General features: G+C 35.5%; 1 protein-coding gene across 20 annotated transcripts in view; it reads left to right on the top strand.

The window, feature by feature from the left end:
• The window catches only part of SLMAP (sarcolemma associated protein), a 143266-nt gene that overhangs the window by 93688 nt on the left and 27528 nt on the right, over positions 1-22050 (top strand). For 13 of the 20 annotated variants that reach the window (XM_059390014.1, XM_059390020.1, XM_059390018.1 and 10 more), the window contains 3 exons: positions 1606-1668; positions 16323-16382; positions 21697-21777. In XM_059390014.1, the coding sequence (XP_059245997.1) occupies positions 1606-1668; positions 16323-16382; positions 21697-21777 (204 nt within the window). The remainder of the gene's footprint in view (positions 1-1605; positions 1669-16322; positions 16383-21696; positions 21778-22050) is intronic. The other 7 variants (XM_059390023.1, XM_059390030.1, XM_059390032.1 and 4 more) reach the window with 1 other exon arrangement.

Consider the following 22050-nt stretch of genomic DNA (forward strand, 5'->3'; position numbering starts at 1 on the left):
GGTGATTAGTGGCTTAGTGAGTAATAGGGGATGTACTGCCTTAAATGTCATCTAAAGTCCTGTGATGATAGTCAGAATTTTCTCAAAAAAGTTCTGATAAGTCCTTTAGGTTAAAATTTGGTTTCAGATGAGTTTTCTTACTTGAGCATGATGTTGTATAGTTGGAGTTCTGAAAATGTTATCATAGCTTAGTTAGGATTTATGTCAAACAACTTTTGATCATGTTGATTACCATTTAACTGAGGACTCCTGCTTTGGATTTCTTGGCTCCAATGAGCAAATGCTATTTATTAGATTTTTTTTCAAATTTCTGTTACAGCTAGCCTTTTTTTTTTCTTTTTTGGGGGCTATATTGTATCTCTATGTAGTGTAACTATATAACTGTACAATTATATACAACTATACACACACATATCATATATAAATGATATATATGTATATATAACTCTTGACTGGAGGCTCTGTACACCATGTAAATAGGTAAAGGAGAGTGACAGATTTCAGTAGGAGAAGGAGGTGGCATTAGTAAGGATGTCAAGAGAAGTTGTAATGTGATCAGAGTAAGAGATGCCTCCCTGCCTCTCAAGCAAAGTTGAGATGATGAGCAGGTGGTTGGTTGGTTGAAATGAGAAAAGAAAAGAGGCTTTCACAGTCTGAGTGGTACTAACTCGTGTCCTCTTTGACAGCTGTTAGTGCTTGCGTACCTTCCAGATAGTCATCATACTGGGGTATATTTTTAACACTTGAACTTCCACAGTCTCCTTAGAAGTTTTGAAAGATCCAGAGATAAAATTGAAGGATGTTATCCAGATTCAGAAGTTAACTCTTTGAATCAATATAAGTAAAGATTATTGTAAGAAAAGGGTTGATACTTTTCTTAAACTCCTGTTAGGTTCTGGTTCTCTCAACTCATTAAAACAAAACAAATTCTGTTTGACCTGAGCAAAACCATTTAACAGGCTCTTATTTTAAAATGTATAGGCATTGACTTTAGTCATTTGGGTAGAGATAAACAATGTAATATTTTGAGAGTATATAAAGGGCAGATTAAATAACTCAGAGGGAAAGGTTGTCTGTGAAATAAAAGTCTGAATATTGAAAAGTTGCATCAGTGTCTTAAAAATTTTAAGGCATTATTTTATGGTATTCTTAAAATATTTATCTTTTGCCTCTTAACTAAGAATAGCTTTGAAGAGGGACTGTTAGAAAACAGTTACTTGAAAATTCAGTAAGAACAAATAATAAAATTTCAAAATTATTTACAGGTTTTTATTAAGCACTCATGGAGAAAGGTATATTTTAAAAGTAGGAAAAGCTTTTTAAAGCAATTTATCTATGGTTTTCTTGATCTCTTTGGATAGAAACTGTACCTTTAAAAGCTAACTATTCAGGGTACAAGTCAATGATTATATAGTTATAATTTTCAGTCATTTAGTTTTATTTAACTCCAGAGTATCTCTGCTGTTAATATTAAAAATATATTAAACTTTCATGAATCTTATTCAGAGTCATTCATGTTAATACATTTCCGTTTTCCTACGTTTGCTGTTGGTTTTCAAGAACAGCAACAAACTATATCCTTAAAGGTGTTTCTTTCTTTATTAGAGCACTTGCTTTCAAAGAGTGGCGGGGACTGCACTTTTATTCATCAATTCATAGAATGCCAGAGTGAGTACAGAGTATTTTTCACATTGATTTTAATGCAGTCAGGGGCAGAAATTGAAAAATGAGAGGAAAAATTAAGATCTCAATGTGTTTGTTATCGAAGAAGTGCACAGAGGGCCATCTTCAGACAGCAGCAGTACTTTTTACATTGTTTTGGCTTCTCTCTTTTGAGAATATTATTTTTGTGGCATTTGCCTTCAAAGAGATTTCATATTGCCCACAAAAAAAAATAAATAAATAAATAAATAAATAAAAAGAGGAAGTTTCAGTTTTTACCCAAAAAAATTATTGTTGATCAGGGAATAAAATGGAATGTCAAGCACCTAAACTTTATGTGTGGCCACTTAAGAGGTAGTATTAACATTAGCCTGTTTTATTTAAGTTGTAGTTCTATCACAGGTTTGCAATTGAAGTTTTTAAATAAATTTCCTAAATGATTAAAATAAAGCCATGAAAACAGTGATTTTGTTTGGGCACTCAGAGCTGAAGATGGCCCTTAAGATAGCAGGATCTTTCTAGCAGAGGAGTAGCAATAGATTGTCCTACAGTCTGACATCAACCGCCCACCCTTGGGAAGGCTGTCTTTACTAATAGAGATGGATAGGTTGGCTTTTGAGGCGATTTGGACCTCTGCTGAATTCTGAGCGAAAGTTTCATGAATTCCCTCTTATTTGAAAATGACATGGCTGCTTAACTCCTGAGGTTGTGATGTTCTTTTCGTCTTAGTGATAATTAAAGATCACTATGTGTAATAAAGATTTATTGATGACATCTATCCTTTTCCCTACCAGATATAAAATATACTTTCGAGCATTTTCCACTTCCTGTTCGCTCTGTTTTTGAATTGAATGACTTCCCGTGTTTTTATGCTCATGAGCTCATCTTGTGGATGTGCAAACGTATATGGTTCTCTCTCCTCTTCACACACACAGTCTCAGGAGCACTTGAGCTTCGTAAGGGTCACACCTGGTAATTATAGCAGACAAAATCAGTGGATCAGATGTTATACTCCTCGGAAATGCCTTAAGGAAACCTGGAATTTCATTTAATAGTTTTAGAAGAGCTTCTGTTTTGTCCATTTTAGAGATTATGATGTTCTATGTTAGTTTAATACTATTTTGAAGGAAATACTTTAATAATTATTTAATAAATAAAAGTATATATTTTGAGGGAAATTATTTAATAGCATATTTCTTTGTCCTTTAAAACTTTTCCGTAACGCAAAGATTAGTCCGTGTTTTTGTTATCTTCTGATCATGAAATTTCACTTTTATGGGACATTGGCACAGGGATTGGGGGCAAAATAATTGGTATCCACTGAAACCAACTAAAAGCAGAATATAGTCTAAAATACAAATCTTTAGAAGGATTTTGTACTTGTTTTATTGCATATGACCATTTTTTGATAAGTTAGTTTTATTTTAAATTTTTGTGATTTGTATTTTGAGCCCAAAGAAATAAAAACAGAGAACTATAAAAAAAAAGACTTACTAAGTTACAATTTGCAAAAATCTTTAAAAATATTATTGTAAAATATTTAGCCGTAGTTGTAATACAGAATGCTGTTTGTCTTACATTAAGAAAAAAATATTTGGGGGTGCTTGGGTGGATCAGTCATTAAAGACTGACTTGTCGGCTCAGGTCATGATCCCACAGTCCTGGGATCAAGTCCCTGCTGAGCAGGGAGCCTGCTTCTTCTTTTCCATTCCCCCTGCTTCTTCCCTCTCCTGCTGTGTCTCTCTCTGCCAAATAAATAAAGTCTTAAAAAAGAAAAAGAAAAGATATTTGGAGGGTCTCCTGGGTGACTCAGTCAGTTAAGCATATACCTTAAGCTCAGGTCATAATCCCAGGGTCATGGGATCGAGCCCCACACTGGGCTCCCTGCTTGTCAGGGAGCCTGCTTCTCCCTCTCTCTCTGCCTGCTGCTCCCACTGCTTGTGCTTGCTCTCCCTTGCTCGCTCTCTCTGTCAGACAAATAAATAAAATCTTTAAGAAAAGGTGTTTGGAGATTTTTATTGTGTCATAGGAGAGGCAAATGGACCAGTAAACATTTAGATATACAGCAGAAGTTATGTAAATTACAGCAAGCCTCTCAATGGGGATATTAGCTAATAAAATTATAAGAACTATGTAATAGCATAGGGAAAATGTTAAATGTGGCACAGAGGGGAAAATGATAATATAAAATCCTTTTCATATGGACAGAGAGTGAACCAAAGAACAAAAAAATAAAATACAAGTATTCCTAGATGTCTGAATCCATTGGGTCCCAAAGTGCACACAGAGGAAGTTTGGACTGTAAGTTCTCATAGCTAGGAATATAGTCCATTACCTGAATCTGTTCAGTTCCTGAGGTTTGATAACCAGTAGCAAGGGTTTGATAAGGCTCTATCTCAGAAATTTCCAAATATGTTGGCTTCTTAAATTTGGATAGTCAGGGTTGCATACTAAGAGTTAACTCCGGTTTGATTTGTCAGAAAGGATGTTTTCATTACTTTGTAACAAGCTGCCAGTATAGAAATTGTTTTGTTTAATAAGTATTATGGCGAGTAAAGCAAATTCAGCAAAAAACATTCTCAAGTGAACTTTTGAAAATTTTGGATTATTTTTTTATAATCTCACACAAACTTTTTTGCCATTCATTGATAGCCATCTTGAGTTGATTTATGATTTTGAACATGAAGTTTATACTCAGTGAGAAGTGACACTTCATATTCTTATTATCAGTCTCTATTTTTTTTTTCAAGATTTTTTAAATTTTTAATTAATTTCTACACCCAATATGAGGCTCAAACTTAAAACCCTGAGATCAAGAGCTGCATGCTCTACCAACTGAGCCAGCTAGGTGCCCCTTATTTCCAGTCTTTTAAAAAGCACATGTTAAGTACCTAGATTTCATTATTTTACCATGCTTGTTATATAATCCAATTCACCTTGTGTTTTAAAAATTAGAAAGCAGGGGTGCCTGGATAACTCAGACGATTAAGCGGCCAATTCTTGATTTCAGCTCAGGTCATGATTGCAGGGCTATGAGATTGAGCCCCATGTTGTGCTCTGTGCTGGGGTGTGGAGTCTGCATCAGATTCTCTCTGTCCCTCTTTCTCTGCCCCTCCCCCTCCCCTCCCTCTCCCTCTTCCTCTCTCTCTCTCTCTCTCTCTCTCGAAAAGAAAAAAAAAAAGCAATTCACTTACATAGGATTCATCATGTCTATTTTTAATATATTAACAGATTTTTTTTTCCAGTTTGCATATGTGAATCCATAAGAGAACGATTTAGTTGTTGGCTATCTCCATTTATAAGGTGATTTTGACGAAATCAAATGAGTTGGAACACATTTCAATTTGTTTTCCTTTTATGGTAAAAGAAACTGTGTTTCTTTTTAATTCTCTTTTAGGAGAAAAGCTTTTAATCCTGGCAGAGAGATTGGATTTTAACAGTTTTAAATATAACCTTTTGCATAATTCCAGGGCTGTGAAGTAAATTTTCTGTGTAAAAATATACCACATGAAATCTAGAATTAACAAGTAACTTTAATAAAATTTGCTAAAAAGCTCTAGCAATATTTTCTCTTCGGGGATTTGGGCATGAAATTTGATTTAAGCAGAAGTCCACAATCCATGTTCCCTGCAAATTGCAGTTACTCAAGGTTTACCATGTAAACTTAACAAATACGTTGAGACTGTTGTATTCTGCTAAAGATGCTTTTTGAATTAACAAATTGTGGACCTCTAAATCTGTTTCATAAGTATCCTGTGAACTCTGTCACTTGATTAATTTATATGCTGAGTGCAAAGATAAATGGTAAAAGGTGGAGAATCTCAGGACTTAGAGATTCACTTCATGGGCAGAGTGAAAGACTCCCTTCACGGGACTACTGCCTACACTTTTAATTCCTTTTGCCACTGTTTGGTGAGGGCAGAAGCATCACAGTCCGGTACCAAAGAAACTTTCTTCTGAGGTGTGCTTTGTACAAACAAACTGTCTCCACCCCAGAAGGCATCTTCCTTTTGATGATTAAGTTAACAAGTGCCCTGAAATAAACTTCATGTCTTTGTAATCTTAATCCATGGTTACTAGGAGACTTAATGGTTTTTATTATTAGGCAAAAATCTAATTCTCTTAATATATTATGTGTTGCTATTTCTTTTTCCTGATTTAAAAAAAAAAAATTCTCTTCCCACCTCAAACTCCCCTTTTGAAATTACAGTCATTATATGTATGTTTGTCTTATTCCCTCTTTTCTTTTAAGGCCTTGCTCACATAAAAATTGCCTTATTTAGAGTAATGCATTGAATCAGTGTTGCTTTGTGACTATTTACTTTTCATCACCCTATGAGATCAACCTCTGAACAATCTCAGGAATAAGCCTAAACAGATTTTTAAATTTTCATTTTTTAAACTTTTATTTCTCTAAACCAGAACAGTTTATTTATGACAAAGAATAGAAGGCAGTTCCCTGCTCTTATGTCCCCATTATAGGAAAATGCTTTTTTTTTTTTTTTTAAGATTTTATTTATTTTTTTGACAGAGAGAGAAAGAGCAAAAGTAGACAAAGCAACAGGGAGAAGGAAAAGCAAGGCTCCCCACTAAGCAGGGAACCTGATGCAGGGCTCAGTCCCTGGACCCTGGGGATCAGACCTGAGCTGAGGGTAGACACTTAACCAACTGAGCCACTCAGGCACCCCATAGGAAAATTCTTGAATTTAAACTAGGTGTTGCTAAATTCTTTATTTCTTTGTATTCAGAGTGATTGTCCAATCTAGGACCTATGGGAGGATTTTTGTTCTGTGTGTGCTTATGCCAATCATTTTCCCAGTTGGCTAACTTCCCAGCATTTCTTTCTTTTTTTTTTTTTTAAGATTTTATTTATTTATTTGACAGAAAGAAATCACAAGTAGATGGAGAGGCAAGCAGAGAGAGAGAGAGGGAAGCAGGCTCCCCACCGAGCAAAGAGCCCGATGCGGGACTCGATCCCAGGACCCCGAGATCATGACCTAAGCCGAAGGCAGCAGCCTAACCCACTGAGCCACCCAGGCGCCCCAACTTCCCAGCATTTCTACCAGGTTTTCTCCCAGTATAAGTGCATGGAAGATAGTCTTAAATTTATGCCAACAGTGGTTTTGGGGGTTTTTTGTTTTGTTTTGTTTCTAAAAGATTTTTATTTATTTATTTATTTGACAGACAGAGATTACAAGTAGGCAGAGAGGCAGGCAGAGAGAGAGATGGGAAGCAGACTCCCTGGCCAGCAGAAAGCCCAACATGGGGCTCAATCCCAGGACCCTGGGATCACAACCTGAACCGAAGGCAGAGGCTTTAACCCACTGAGCCACACAGGCGCCCCGCCAACAGTGTTTTGACATGTAGATTGGTCCTTTCTTTAAAAAAGATCTGTTTCTATCGGGGTGCGGGGAGCCACTAACCCCGTCTCGCTTCCCCCGCCACCCCCCGATTAGGCCACACTACTGCCAGCCCTTACACACCCCACCCGGCTCCCCTCCGCTGTGCCAAGGCTGTGCTTCGGTTATTTAAATAAAGAGAAGAGGAACTGGAAAAAAAAAAAAAAAAAAAAAAAAAAGATCTGTTTCTGTATTCTTGAAACCTGTAATTTCAGTCTGTCCTTAATTCTCAGTTGTGTTTGTAGAAATACCCCCATGCTAACCAATATGGACATTAGGGAGGGCACGTGATGTAATGAGCACTGGATATCATATAAGACTGATGAATTATTGAACTCTGCCTCTGAAACTAATATAATATAATAACTCTATATGTTAATTGATTGAAGTTAAATTAAAAAATAAAATCTGCCTGTTGCTCTAAAAAAATTCTCAATTTTTTTTCTCTTTTGTTCTTCCTTATTCTCAGGGTTTTAGAACACATAGCTTCTGAAACTTTTTATAACAAGGCAGACTATAGCACTATAATTCCTATAGCAGGAATTGCTTTAACTAATTTATTTAAATTATTGCAGAAATAAAGCCTTGTGAAAGTATGTATTATTAAAGTAAGGCCTCCCCTGTGAGGTTCTAAAGTTCTTTTTCTACTTTGTTAACTGCTACTTTGTGAAGGAAGTAAATGGTTTGCTTGATGTTGAATGCTGATTGTTCATTTTTACTTTGATTGTATTTGATGTTAATTCTAATCTCAGTTTCTTTGCTGTATTTCCCTTTAATGACCTTTTGGGTGACTATAGCTCATTTTTATCTATGATGTTTAGAATTGGATCAGAGGATCCTTGATATAAATTCTCGTTTGGTCCCTCCCTGGCAGTGGGACTTTGTACAGTATAACCTCTTTAAACCTCATTTGTAGAATGGGATGGTAGTACCTACTTCATAGGATTATTGTGAGCATTAAATGAGTTAATATTTACTAAGCACTCTGAATAATGCCTGCAATTACTCAGAAAAATACATGCTCATAAGTAGGTCCAAAAGTTATAGTGGGAAGTTAGAAAGGGTGTTAGTAGGAGCTTTCTTGCTTAAGTAACTTGTTTTCTCCCCTTTTTAGCTCCAGTCACAAGGCAGTAAAAGCTGACTGATAGAGGTTTATCGTTCTTGTTAAAGTAATATATTCATGACATTCTAAAGATTGTTTAACTTTTTAATTACTAGTACACAGGCCATTTAGAAAAATTTGTTCCCCAGCACATAATTTTGATGCCCAAGTGATAACATTATTTTTGTAATGAAACCTAACTTTGAGACTTTAAAGATGTTTTCCAGTTTGGCTGTTACAAATAACACATTATGTAGTTCTTTTATATTCATCTGCTCTTCTCTTCTGTCAGTTAAGACCCCTATGCAGCTGACATAAGTATCTGGTAGTGCTGTTTGAGTTTATGTTCTGCTTTCAACTGGTTGTAGCTGCCATGTGAGGAAAGTAACTCTTTAGCATAAAGAATTAAATCCAGTATAGGTATACCTATGCTGCTTCTACTTCTTTTGAATGCGTTGTTTTTTATTTTTATTTTGTGCCATGTAGTAATATAATTAGTACATAATTTATTTTTATCACCCAAGAAATAAATTTGGTTCTGTTCTATTCGTTCTTTCACCACATTTGGCAGTTTCTGCAACTCTATCAAATGTTTTCTGACTAAACTAAATGCTTAGGTGATGGTTCTCCAATGTCAAACTTACTGTGCCCATCAGTTCTACCCCTTGGGAGGTTCCCTATAGAAATGCCTATGCATAACGTATGCAAATGCAAGAATGTTCACGGCAGCATTATTCACAGCTCAAAACTGGAAATGACCCAAAAGTCCTTTAGTAGGCAAATGGAGAAATACACACTGAGGCATATTCGATAAAAGAAGCCTGACGCAAAAGAATACTCACTGTAATATTCCACTTGTGTGAAGTTCAAAACCCTTACAATTATATTATTTAATCATGCACATTTGGGTAGTGTGACTATAAAGAAATGCAAGTAATTAAATACCATGAAGTCAAGATGGTAGTTACCTTTATGGGGTTTTGATTGGAAAGGGAATTGTGGGAAGCTTTAGGGGGTTGTGGTTAGGTTCTGTTTCTTGATTTGAGATGTAGCCATATAATAGCCTGTACCTTTGTTTTGTGTCCCTTTCTGTTTATTATTTTTCACAATAAATAAGTATGCTTTAGGGCCCCTGGGTGGCTCAGTCAATTAAGTGTCTGCCCTCAGCTGGGGTGGTAATCTCAGGGTCCTGGGAGTGAGCCCTGCATCACGCTCCCTGCTCTGCCTCCCCTCACGCTGTGCATGTGCACTTTCTCTCTCCCTCTCTAATAAATGAATAAAATTTTTTCTAAGGTATGGTTTTAAAATACAAAATGAACAATTATCTCTCTAGAATATCCCTCAAAAAGGGAGTTTTTAAAAAGAAAGAAAATCCTTTATTTTATCTTTCAGTTGTACAAAGTCAAATGGTTCTTTGAAGACCTGCATTTATGATTACACAGAGGTTCTCTTCTGAGTCACAGAATAGCCTCTGACTTTTAGTGCTCCCAAAGAATTGAGGTGTCTACTCCAAGTTGAGAACCAGTGGTTAGAAACTTTTTTTAAGAAGACTCCATGCCTAGCGTGGACCTCAGTGCAGGGCTCAAACCTACAACCCTGAGCTCAAGTCCTGAGCTGAGATCAAAAGTTGGGTACCTAACTGACTGAGCCACTCAGGTCCCCCAGAAATGTTTTTTTAAGTGTTCTTTTCTCAATTACTTTTTTTTTTAATTTTTAAAGATTTTATTTATTTGAGGGAGAGAGAGAGAGCATGAGTCTCCCACTCCTCAGGCAGAGGGAGGGGAGAAGTAGACTCACCACTAAGCAAGGAGCCTGACACAGGGCTGGGTCCCAGGACCCTGAGATTCTGACCTGAACCGAAAGCAGATGCTTAATTGACTGAGCTACCCAGGTGCCCCTTTTCCTCAATTACTTAATTACAGGCCACTAGATTTAAGAATGTAACCTTAAATAATAATAATAATAATAATTCCAATAGTGATGATAGCAACAGGTAATTATTATTTAGCACTTTGATATTAGTCCTGTGCAAAAACATTTTGCATATTTAATTCTTAGCTTTTTAGAATGAGGAAAACATTCAAGTAATTTTTCCAAATTTGACCCTTTTAAAAATAGATGTTTAATTCATTCATTCCACAAATATTTATTAAGCATCAACATTGTATTTACCAGGCCTTTTTATAGCTGTGGAGGTAACAGAAATGAACAAGACAAGGAAAGCTCTGCCTTCATGGAGTTCACGTTCTTTGGAGGAAACAAAAACTAATGAACTAATAACATGTCAGGTAGTAATAAGTCCACTGAAGAAAAATAAAAGAATGCAAGACCATAGGTAGCTAAAAGGTAGCATGTGGGATTTGAACTGATTTGGAGCTAAGCTGAGTGAGGTGTACATGTGTCTTGGGAAGGAGTGTGTGAGATAGAAACTATGAAAACAGGAACTGGTCTCAAATTGGAGTTCTTTTTTTTTTTTTTTTTTAAATGACAGGCCAGATAGTAAGTATTTTAGGCTTTGCAGGCTGTAAAGTCTCTGTTGCAACTACTAAACTCTGCCATTGCAGAGGAAAGCGACTGTGACAATATGTACATATGTATGTACATATGGACCTAGCTATGTTCCTATAAAACCTTGTTTACCCATCAGGGAGCATGCTGCATGTGGCACTATGGCACTGAAGATGACTGACCCCTGGGCTAGATCATGTACACTTTACAGGTCATGGTAGGGGACTTCAGCTTTTGTTCCAAGGGTAAGCATTTTGAGCTGTAAGTTACTCCTAAGGTGTGTTTAGAATTTTTTAAACAAGGTGATGCTTAGCTCTTCAGCATACTAGGTAAAGATTGTAATGGCTTTCAAATTCTGCATTTATATTATTATTTGCTATATTCATGAGCAACATTTGTGGAACCTGTTTTATGTGCTAGAATTGTGTTGGGAATTAAATTGTGTTGGGAATTAAAGTGGACGCTTAAATCTAGCTTGCACTAGACTAAATTCTTTATTTATCACGTTTATCTTGGTAATAATCCTTGAGGAGTACCTAGTATTGTACCTCGTACAGAGTAAATATTTGAAGGAATGAGTGTATCCATCAAAGAGTTCATAGTATGTTGGGAAAGGTAGACAAAAAAAGATAGCTGCAGTATAGCTTGTTAGAGATAGGAATGATAGACTGTGGACAAGGAGAGATACCAAATCCATCCAAGATAAAGGAAGAGAAGTTCCATATTACACATGGTGAAATGAAGTTCCTGAGGGATTTCTGGATGAAGATGTTTGGGAAGTAGTTAGACAAGTAATTAATACTATCTAAAATGAATTTTTGTTGTTGTTGACAGAGATATTGAAGATTAATGCTTTTTTCTTCTTGGTAGAACTATAAAAATTTTGTGTTCCACTAAATATAGACAATGCTGCATTGAAAATCTTTGTACAGTTGTCTCTTTCCTGAGTAATACATGGAGTAGGGACGATGGGTCAGAGGACATGTGCTTTCAGCATTTGGATAAATTCTGTCAATACTGCCCTTTAAAAAAAAATGATACCAGTTTACACTCAACACCAGAAGGACACAAGATTACTCACTCACCCCTCCAGGTACTGAATGTTTGCCAAACTGATGAGTGAATAATGCCACGGCATTGTTTCAGTGGGTAATCCACAAATTTCAAATTTACTGGACATTTTCTTTTCTTGGCCTGTCAATTCAGTGTTGTTATTCTTTGCCCCTTTTTGTCTGTGTTGTTTGACTTTTTCTTATTCATTTTTGGAGGGCCTGACATCTTTGCCATCCCCATACTCCCTTTCCTTCTTCTGTGCTTTATTTTTCTTCATAACCTCCATCTGACGTACTACTTGTTTATTTATCATCTCTCCCTCCTCACCCCATTAGAATGTAAGAACCAATAGGGCAGGAATTTTGTCATTTGTTCATTCTAATGTTTTTAGCACCTAGGAGAGTATCTGGCACGTAGTAGTACCCCCTAATTAATTGTTCAATGAATGAATGAATAATAACCTTTTATGTGTTCTTTATTTTTCAAATATTTTCTCCGTATCTGTCATTGGCCCTTTACCTGTATTTATAGTGAGTTTGATCAGAAAATTTTAATTTCTTTGAGGTCAAATCTATTTGTCCTTTCACATATGGCTTTTGTGGTCTGTATTATACCTAAGGCCTTTTTTAAAAAATACCTTTTGATGCCCTCCCCTCAATTCTCTCACCCCACGCCTCCTGCCTGTGGCAACTACCAGTCTGTTCTCTGTATGTATGAGTTTGTTGTTTTTTAATTCCACATGTAAGTGGGATCATATAGTATTTGTCTTTCTCTGTCTGACTTTTTTTTCACTTAGTATAATACCCTCAGGGTCCATCCATGTTGTCCCAAAAGGCAAGATTTCATTCTTTTTTATTGCTGATTAATATATATAATTCCTTTATCCATTCATGTATCATTGGACACCTAGGTTGTTTCCAGATCTTGGCTGCTGTAAATAATGCTGCAGTGAACATGGGGGTGCATATATCTTTTTTGAGTTGGTGTTAGAAGAGGAAGTAGAGGAAATGTTCCAGAAAATACAACACAAAAGACAAGAGTTGGCTTCAGGTTTTATTTAAGGAAAAAAGGGGAGGAAATTTAAGAAAATTAAGGAATTGATCCTGGAGATCTAACATCTGAATAATAAGATTTCCAGAGTATGGGAAGGGAGAGAGGGGGAAAAGAGGAGGAATGAAAAAGAGAAGAATTTATCAGTGAAACAGAAGATAATTCCCCAGAATTGAAGATAATGAGCTTCTAAACTGAAAGGATACACTGAACATGCAACAGTATATTTTAGAATACACACACTAAGCCAGACACAGTAATTCACATATTGTGTGATGTTGTATATATATATGAAATATCCACAATAGGAAATCACAGAGAGAAAGCGGACGAGTGATGGCTGGGGCTTGGGAAGGGAGGATGGGAAGTAAATTCTTTTTTTTTTTTTTTTTAATTTTTTATTTTTTATAAACATATATTTTTATCCCCAGGGGTACAGGTCTGTGAATCACCAGGTTTACACACTTCACAGCACTCACCAAATCACATACCCTCCCCAATGTCCATAATCCCACCCCCTTCTCCCAAACCCCCTGCCCCCGGCAACCCTCAGTTTGTTTTGTGAGATTAAGAGTCACTTATGGTTTGTCTCCCTCCCAATCCCATCTTGTTTCATTTATTCTTCTTCTACCCACTTAAGCCTCGATGTTGCATCACCACTTCCTCATATCAGGGAGATCATATGATAGTTGTCTTTCTCTGCCTGACTTATTTCGCTAAGCATGATACGCTCTAGTTCCATCCATGTTGTCGCAAATGGCAAGATTTCATTTCTTTTGATGGCTGCATAGTATTCCATTGTGTATATATACCACATCTTCTTGATCCATTCATCTGTTGATGGACATCTAGGTTCTTTCCATAGTTTGGCTATTTCTTAATGAGCATGAGGTTTCCTTTTGGGGTGGTAAAAATGTTTGGGAACTGGATGGAGGTTGTGGTTGCATAATATTGTGAAGGTACTAAATGCCACTGAATTGTTCTCTTTAAAATGATTATTTTCTGTTATATGAATTTCACCTCAAAGAAAGAAAGAAAGAAAGAAACCATGTTCTGAATATATGAAATTTAGAAACACCAGGGGTAAAGACAAGATTCTGAAAATTGCCAAAGAGAAACAAAGGATCTCATACTCTAATAGTCATAATAAACTAAATTATAATATAGCAATAAATAAAATTCTGAAATCTAAAAGGCTTAATTAAAGAAATATTTTTTTGCACTTATGCTACATGTCCATGGTAAAGGAGAGAACACTGTTCCGTATTGTTATTCAGAGCTTTAAGTTCATGGAGCCTTTACCATCTTAAGATAAAGAATTATGCCATCTCAGCACATGGTTTCTAGAATGGGGGGAGGATAGAAGTATAGAAAACTACTACTCTTTCTTAAATGCCTTGGCCCTGGCTAGAACCAGTTATGTGGACCGTCCTTACTGCTAGGGTGTTTGGAACATGTAGTCCCCCAGGTGCCCAGAAAGGACAAGCACAACAGGCTTTGCTGAGCACAAGAGGTATCTACCATGCATACTGAGGAACAGGACTCAACATCATTTGAAACTGAAAGACAGTGGAAAAATGCTTCAAAATTTTGAAGGAAAATTATTTCCTATAGAATTGTGTATCTAGTCAAACCGTCAGTCAAAGGTGAGAGTAGAACACTAACATTTTCAAAGGAACAAAGAGAAAGTCAAAAGAGTCAAAGTCAAAGTCAACATTCTGTCATCTCCCTTTCAGGAAACTAGCAGGATATGTTACACTAAAACAAGGAAATAAAACAGGATGAGAAACATTTGGATTCTGGGGGTATGGAATTTTGGATATAGCCCAGACTGGAACAGGAAGATTAAAGGGTTGGGGGAAGGGACAGACAGGGATATATAATATAATGGATTACCTGATACATTTGACAGTATTGAAAGTTTTTATGGTTCTGTAAGAACTTGGGCAAAAGAAAAAAAAAAAAAAGAACTTGGGCTGTGTTTGAGGTAGATATATAAAAAGTTAGCAAAATAAAACAAGATATTGCAAGCTCCAAAAATCACTACATGTTGTATAAGAAGGTAGAAGCAGAAAAATATAATTGGAGCATATTATGATTCAAATATAAGTAATAATCATAATACACATACTGAGTATAGATGGACAAAATGTAACTCTCTTAGAAGGATGATAGTAAAAAAGGACTATGAGTTCTTTTTTAGTCATCAGTAAGAGATTGTCAATAAATAGTGTCTAAAATGGAAAAGTGAAGAAACAGCAGTATTTTATTTAGAAATATAAATGGAGGGACGCCTGGGTGGCTCAGTTGGTTGGGCCGCTGCCTTCGGCTCGGGTCGTGATCCCGGCGTCCTGGGATCGAGTCCCACATCCAGCTCCTTGCTGGGCGGGAGCCTGCTTCTCCCTCTGCTCTGCCTGCCACTCTGTCTGCCTGTGCTCACTCTGACAAATAAATAAAATAAAATCTTAAAAAAAAAAAAAAGAAAGAAAGAAATGGAAATGGAAATACCAGAAGAAACGGTTTGAAGTTAAAAGTTGTTTCTTTAAAAAAAAAAAAAATTGTTGCTTCTAGGAAGTGAATTTAAAGAATGGAGTAAAGTAGGACAGAAGATGGAAAGTACAGCTTACATTATATATCTTGTAGGACTGCCTTTTAAAATTATCTAAATTTATTACTTTGACGTTTAAAAAAAGATTTTAAGGAGCAGGGGCAAACAGTGCCACATTCCACAAAGAGCTTATACGAAATGAAAGTTATTAAAAGGAGCCATGACCTTTGGCAGAGAGAAGGTTATAGTGATCTTGGAACAGTTTTCAGTAGTTGAGTGGTGGGCATAAACCAAGCTGCACTGTCTTGAAGAGTGAAGGAATAGAGAAATGACTTCACTTACAACAAAAGTATAAATTCAAGGAGACCAACTGACATACAGGATTAAATAGGGGGATATACAGAATAGATATCCTTCTCAATGAAATGTAGAATATGGAGATCTCAGTTTAAATAAATTATGAAGAAGCTACATTATACATTTATAGAGAATCCCCTTTAAAACAAAACAGTATTTGTTTTAATATCTTTAAAAATGAATCATCTTACTGAAGCACGTCATATATGCATCTCTTCTAAATTGTATCAATGGGGAAAGTAAACTATTGGTATAACATAATTTGTATTGCTTCTTTATTTAAATAAATACTTTCTCAGAATTCCTTTATTTCAACTTCATGTCCTTGATTTAAAGAGGATTTTTGTTCTGAGTCCTTTTTTTTTTTTTTTTTTTTAAGGTCTAGGCTTTTTAGATAAGGTAAAAACTAATGAAAACAAAAGACAAATAGTCCCCATACCTCCAAATTTCTTCATTAATCTCATTGCTCTATTACAGTTTGAGTTTTCTTAGTTCTCCTTCCAGCTTCAGGTTTTTGTACAAGCCTAGTCATGGGAGTAATATTATCATCTTTAAATTTGGTCATGGAATGTGTTACACTGCCCCGCTCAGGGAAATGCTACTCGGTTTGGGCTTGGATAGTAACGTTTGTTTTCTTTGGCAGAGAAGCTGATCGTCGAGGGGCATCTAACCAAAGTGGTAGAAGAAACAAAGCTTTCAAAAGGTTTGTTTTCTATGGGTTTTCTGTGGGTTTTGACCACTCTTTTGGATAATGGAGGTTAGTGTACATTTCCAAGGTCATAGTATTTTAACCATCAATTTATTTCTTATAGCTCACCAGATGGCAATCCAGTAACAGTATCATATAATATGAAATAGTTGGAGTTCTGTCTTAAGAAGGATATCTTAGTTAGAAAGTTTCTTTTTAAATGGGTATATACATGTATTTTTTTAAGTGCTTTAAATTGGTTTCGTTAGGTTTTAAAAGATGTGTTTCAGTCTTTCTCACTTCTAGCATTATTTTCAGCTTTGATATTTGCTGTTTGTTATATTTGATATAAAATTTTAATTAATACAGTGTAAATCTTTTTTGAAACAACAGGTGAAAAATGCTTTTACTTCTACTTCTGTGATTGTCATACCTTTAATATTCCTTATGAAATTTAATATTTTCTTAATTTTTGGCTTATCAGTTTGATTTAAACAAAAGTGATTATGTAGCGTCTTCTTATATTTATAATGGGTAGTCTTAAAATTGTCTGAAACAGTTTATTCTATTAATTCTCTTCTGTTACAGTTGTCAGAGAAGAAAAGTGTGTTTTAAAGCATTATATTGCCAAGTCACTGTTATGCATTAGGGAAATCAGGCAAATAAGTTTGGTGTGATATGCTCATTATCATTTTAGGACTTTCAGCCAAACCTACCAGTATAAAGTTGATAAGTAGATTCACAATCTTTTTGGTCAGTTAAAACAATGAGTAATAAAAGTTTGGAATACTTGATTTCAGTACATTCTGTTGTATGAAAGCAACTGGAATCATTTTGGCTTTTAAAAATATTTAAAAGGAGAATGTTATTTCAAGTATCCGGTGGCTTCCATTCTGAATTTTGTGCATGGCAGATGCCATATTTGGGGAAAGAATGCATAGAATATGCATCACTAATATTGTTCTGGCAAACAGGCATTGGGTTTCAGAGCAGTGAACTATTTTTAGTACATGTGGCAATTTATTTCATCTAATTAAAGTGAGATGAGAACAGATTTTAACATAGCTTTTACTTCACCACCCAAATACCTATTCAGATGAGTTGAATAGCCAGCACACTAAAGTGAAAGTAGAGCCTTAGGAAAAAAATCAGTCCTTTAAGAAAAATATCTTGCTACTTTAATTCTTCTATTTAATGCATTCTGAATTAAAATATATTTGCTTGAAATTATGTGATGTCAATATTGAAAAATATTTGTGCCATCTTTACTGATTTGCTTTTGAAACCTGGCTATAAAATATGTGTTGAAAGCTTTAAAGAGCCTGCATTTTGATCCAGCAATTCCACTTCTGGGTTTTTATATTAAGAAACAAATTGGACAAATATGCAAGGGTATTTGCTTTAATGCTTTAAAAGCAAAAAGAAGAAAACATAATGAAACATAATAAATGCCAGTAATGAAGGCATTTATTAAATAAATTACAGCAAGTAAGTCCATGCAAGTGAATAAAATACATCCTTTAAGAATGATAATACAGATCTAAGTTTTATATACCCAGAGATTTCTCTGTCAGCAATCAACATTTTACAAGCATTTCTCACAGTTAATGTACAGAGAGGTATACTAATCCTTGTAAGAAATTAGATGCCTGAGATACATTACATTTTAAATGCTTTATATGTGGCTATCAGGTACTTCTTTAGGATTTGGCTAAGTTGTTTTATTTTTAAAAGGCTTTTCTGGATGATGTTTTTGATAGAATTTTTTTTTTATGTAATTGAAAATAACAGTTGCTAGAGATTGCCAATTACTAGGTATTATAAGTCTTCGTATTTCTTTCTCTAGCTCACCTAATGCAAAATGTAATCATAGGTTGCGTATACTTTCTTTTTAAACCCTAACTCAACTAACAGTCATTGGTGTGTTTACTGAAGCCTTAGGGTAGAAGTAGAAAGAATACCATGGAAAACATGGTTTCAACTCTAGGTTCCACCACTAACTAGCTAGCTATATGCCCTCGGGCAACTTATTCTTTAAACTTCAGTTCCTCATTTGTAAAGTGGAATCGACAATATTTAACTGTCGGAATTTGTAGGGGTTTAATGAATGTTGCTTATAAAGCAAGAAGCAGCATTCTGGTATTTGACAAATGTTAATTCTCATGACCCTTCTTGCTTTCTTTCCAACTAATGGTTCCAGTGGTGTAGGAAGTGGCCTGTGGCTAGAATGTTTGTTTTGCCCATCCATCATTATGTGTTCTCAGAGACCTAGTGAAAATAGTCACCTTGTTGTAAACTTTCCAGTTTGGGAACAGTTTTGGTATGAATGTTGGTAGCTATTGTTCTGTTTCCTTCTATATGCTATTGGTATATATCTTAGTGATTAAGTACTGCATAGAAAATCAACCAGCAAGGATTTTTTGATACAAGAAAGTTGGGTGCCACTTCATAGCTAAAGAATGGATATTTTGAAAAGAGATACTCTGTCTCTCATTTGTTTTGTCCTGTTTCATTCTTGAATAGATTTGGTTTGCCTCTATATAATAATCTATTATCAGGACATACCAATGATAGAACATGATTTGACTTGTCTTTTTACTCAAAATAGATTTGTGCCTTCAAACATCTTCTTTTTTAGAGCACTTACTATGTGCTGTACACTGTTCTCTGCAATGGGGATATAGCAGTTAACAAAACAGAAAAAATCCCTGCTCTCATGGGACTTATATTATAGTAAGATCTTGATGGAAGATTTGGTCCCACCTATAATTTTACCTTCATGGCTAATACTCTCTATATAAAATTAAAGTTCCTTCAAAGCCAGAAGAATACTTTTGAAAATATGTTCTTCTTGGTTTACCTTAATATCTTGATCATAAAATTTCCAAAAATATTAAAATCAGAAGAGAGTCATTTTTTAATTCTCCCAGAGTGGTTCCTTTCCCATCTATGTATAAGATTAGATGAGACTAATCTTTGAGACTCTAACTTTGTGATTAAAACTGGAACATTCAGAAATGTCTGATTACAGCACACTGAATGCACCAGAGGTCATAGATTGGATTCCCATGGGTCTCCATGGTCAGTGACTCCACTTCTAATCTAAGCTGTGTGTCTCTCAGCAGTTGGCCTGGACTTCAACTAGAAATGGCAGTGAGAAAAGAAGCAAAAGGCTTCTTGTAATCTATCACCTATTTTACAAATTAAGCCACACATTCTAGGGATGTTCTTAATGGAATAGCCATAAGAAGTTATATTTTAATATTGTATTAAATATATTTTAATATTAATTAATGGTTTTAGATAGTTTCTGATCACTTTTAAAATGGAAGATATCTCTCTCTCTCTCTTTTTTTTTTTTTTAAGATTTTATTTATTTATTTGACAGAGAGAAAGATCACAAGTAGGCAGAGAGGCAGTCAGAGGGGGCAGGAAGCAGGCTGCCTGCTGAGCAGAGAGCCTGATGTGGGGCTCGATCCCGGGACCCTGAGATCATGACCTGAGCCAAAGGCAGAGGCTTTAACCCACTGAGCCACCCAGGTGCTCCTGGAAGATATCTCTTGATTTAATTGGTTATAAAGCAATATATATTAACAAAATTTTTCAAATAATGTATGACAGTATGAAGTTAGTAAATATCTGCCATGTCCCAACATCCAGAAATGACAGTGAGTATCTCTGTTGTGGATCCTTCTAGGCTTGAATAAATATGTGCAGCTGAAAATTCATAGCTAAATATATAGCTCTTTTCAATCTGGAGTCATACTATACATACTGTTCTTTAACAGCCTTTATTTTTACTTAATAGTAAGGAATATATATTGAGTATTTTCCATTTCATAATGAACAACGCTGCAGTGAACATTCTTATATAATTTAAGTTTTTGACGTGTGTTACCTCAAACAACAGCTATAACATTATAAAAAAAATCATATGCTCAGAGAATTTATAATCTAACTAAAGAAATAAGATACATAAATACACATAGAATGATATAAAATAGAACATTATTAATTATAAAATCATAGGACACAGAGAATATACAGTAAAAAGGAGCAGCTTGCTGGAGAAATGAAGACTCCCTTAAAGGTGGTGGGGCTTAAGCTGTATCTCACAGAATGAATAGGCCAAGCAGAGAGAATGGTCATTGAATTTAGTGAATCAACTCAAAGAATTGGAGATGATAGTGAGCCAGCATATCTCAGCCCTGTAAAGAGGCTAGCCTGACTGAAACAGAGCTCGTGTGTGAATTAATGTAGGGACCAAATTACAGCTAAATACTGGCATGTAAAGTTTGGCTTAGACCTAGTGGAGAATGGGGAGATGCTATAAGATTTGGTGAGAGAAACGACCATCACTCTAAACGCTATTCTAATGCATGCCATAATACATGCAGGTGTGCAATTATAGATAAGGATCTACAGCCTAATTAATTGCCAGTCATCTTTTTTTTTTCCTTCTTCAAAGATTTTATTTATTTATTTGACAGAGAGAAATCACAAGTAGATGGAGAGGCAGGCAGAGAGAGAGGGAGGGGAAGCAGGCTCCCTGCTGAGCAGAGAGCCCGATGCGGGACTCGATCCCAGGACCCTGAGATCATGACCTGAGCTGATGGCAGCGGCTTAACCCACTGAGCCACCCAGGCGCCCGCCAGTCATCTTTAATAAATTGTTGGGCTTATAGTTAAGAGTTTTGAGATCAACTTGTTGCAAACGAGGCCTAGGATTCCTTTATTGGCTCAGGCAGCGTACCACTTGCAAATAATCACAAAAAATTTTTTTTAAGTCTTTCTCAGTGTGGTTCAGATACAGTTATATTTTTTTAAGATATAAAAGGCTGTTGCTTTTCTTGTTTTAAATGTCATTTTTATAATAGTTTTGATTTTAGAGTCTTATATAAATATAAATATTACTGAGTATAACTGTTGCTAAGGCAACCTAACTAGTGTTTTTATATAAAAGAGCCATTTCCTTGCATCATCTTCATACAATGTCCACATTGTCTTGGAAATTTGCTATATTTGTTGCAGTTCTCTGAATATTTTAGCAAAGCTTGCTTCATTTTTGTTTCTAGTTGGCCAGTGTACAGCCTTGACAAAAGCCCCGACCCTCTGCACAGCAGACATGATCCACATTATAATTTAATATGAGCCATGTGTAATAACCAGCATTCCATTTTGGACTAGAGTGGTGAAGAAGTAAGAGATTAAGTGACCTCAGTTAATTTTAAAAGTATTTTGCATATCAGTAGACTTAGAGCACTCAAAGCCTAAAGCAATTTTACTGATACAGTGGTAATGAGATTCTACTTTCATTTTTTTCTTGGTAGAAAACCAGGCAAAAGCAAAAGAATCTGATTTGTCAGATACTCTGAGTCCGAGCAAGGAAAAAAGTAGTGACGACACTACAGGTGAGTTATAACCTAATGTTTGCAAATCTACAGATGCTATTGTTACTAGCTGAGCAGTTTAGGGGTGCAGGTTAATATAGATTGAGATTTCAAAGTTTATGTTTAGGGGGGAAAGCAATCTCCATTTTTGAAGTTTCTCCCTTGAATCTTGGGTATATTGTTTAAATTAATTTCAACTATCCAGATACGATCATTGTGTAAGTTTCATTTATTTATTTTGATAGTGATAGCTTGAGGATGGAGCTGATTACTATTTGTAATTATCTTTTTTGT

The sequence above is a fragment of the Mustela nigripes genome, chromosome 2 (assembly GCF_022355385.1).
Source record: "Mustela nigripes isolate SB6536 chromosome 2, MUSNIG.SB6536, whole genome shotgun sequence".
In the NCBI taxonomy this organism is placed as follows: domain Eukaryota; kingdom Metazoa; phylum Chordata; class Mammalia; order Carnivora; family Mustelidae; genus Mustela; species Mustela nigripes.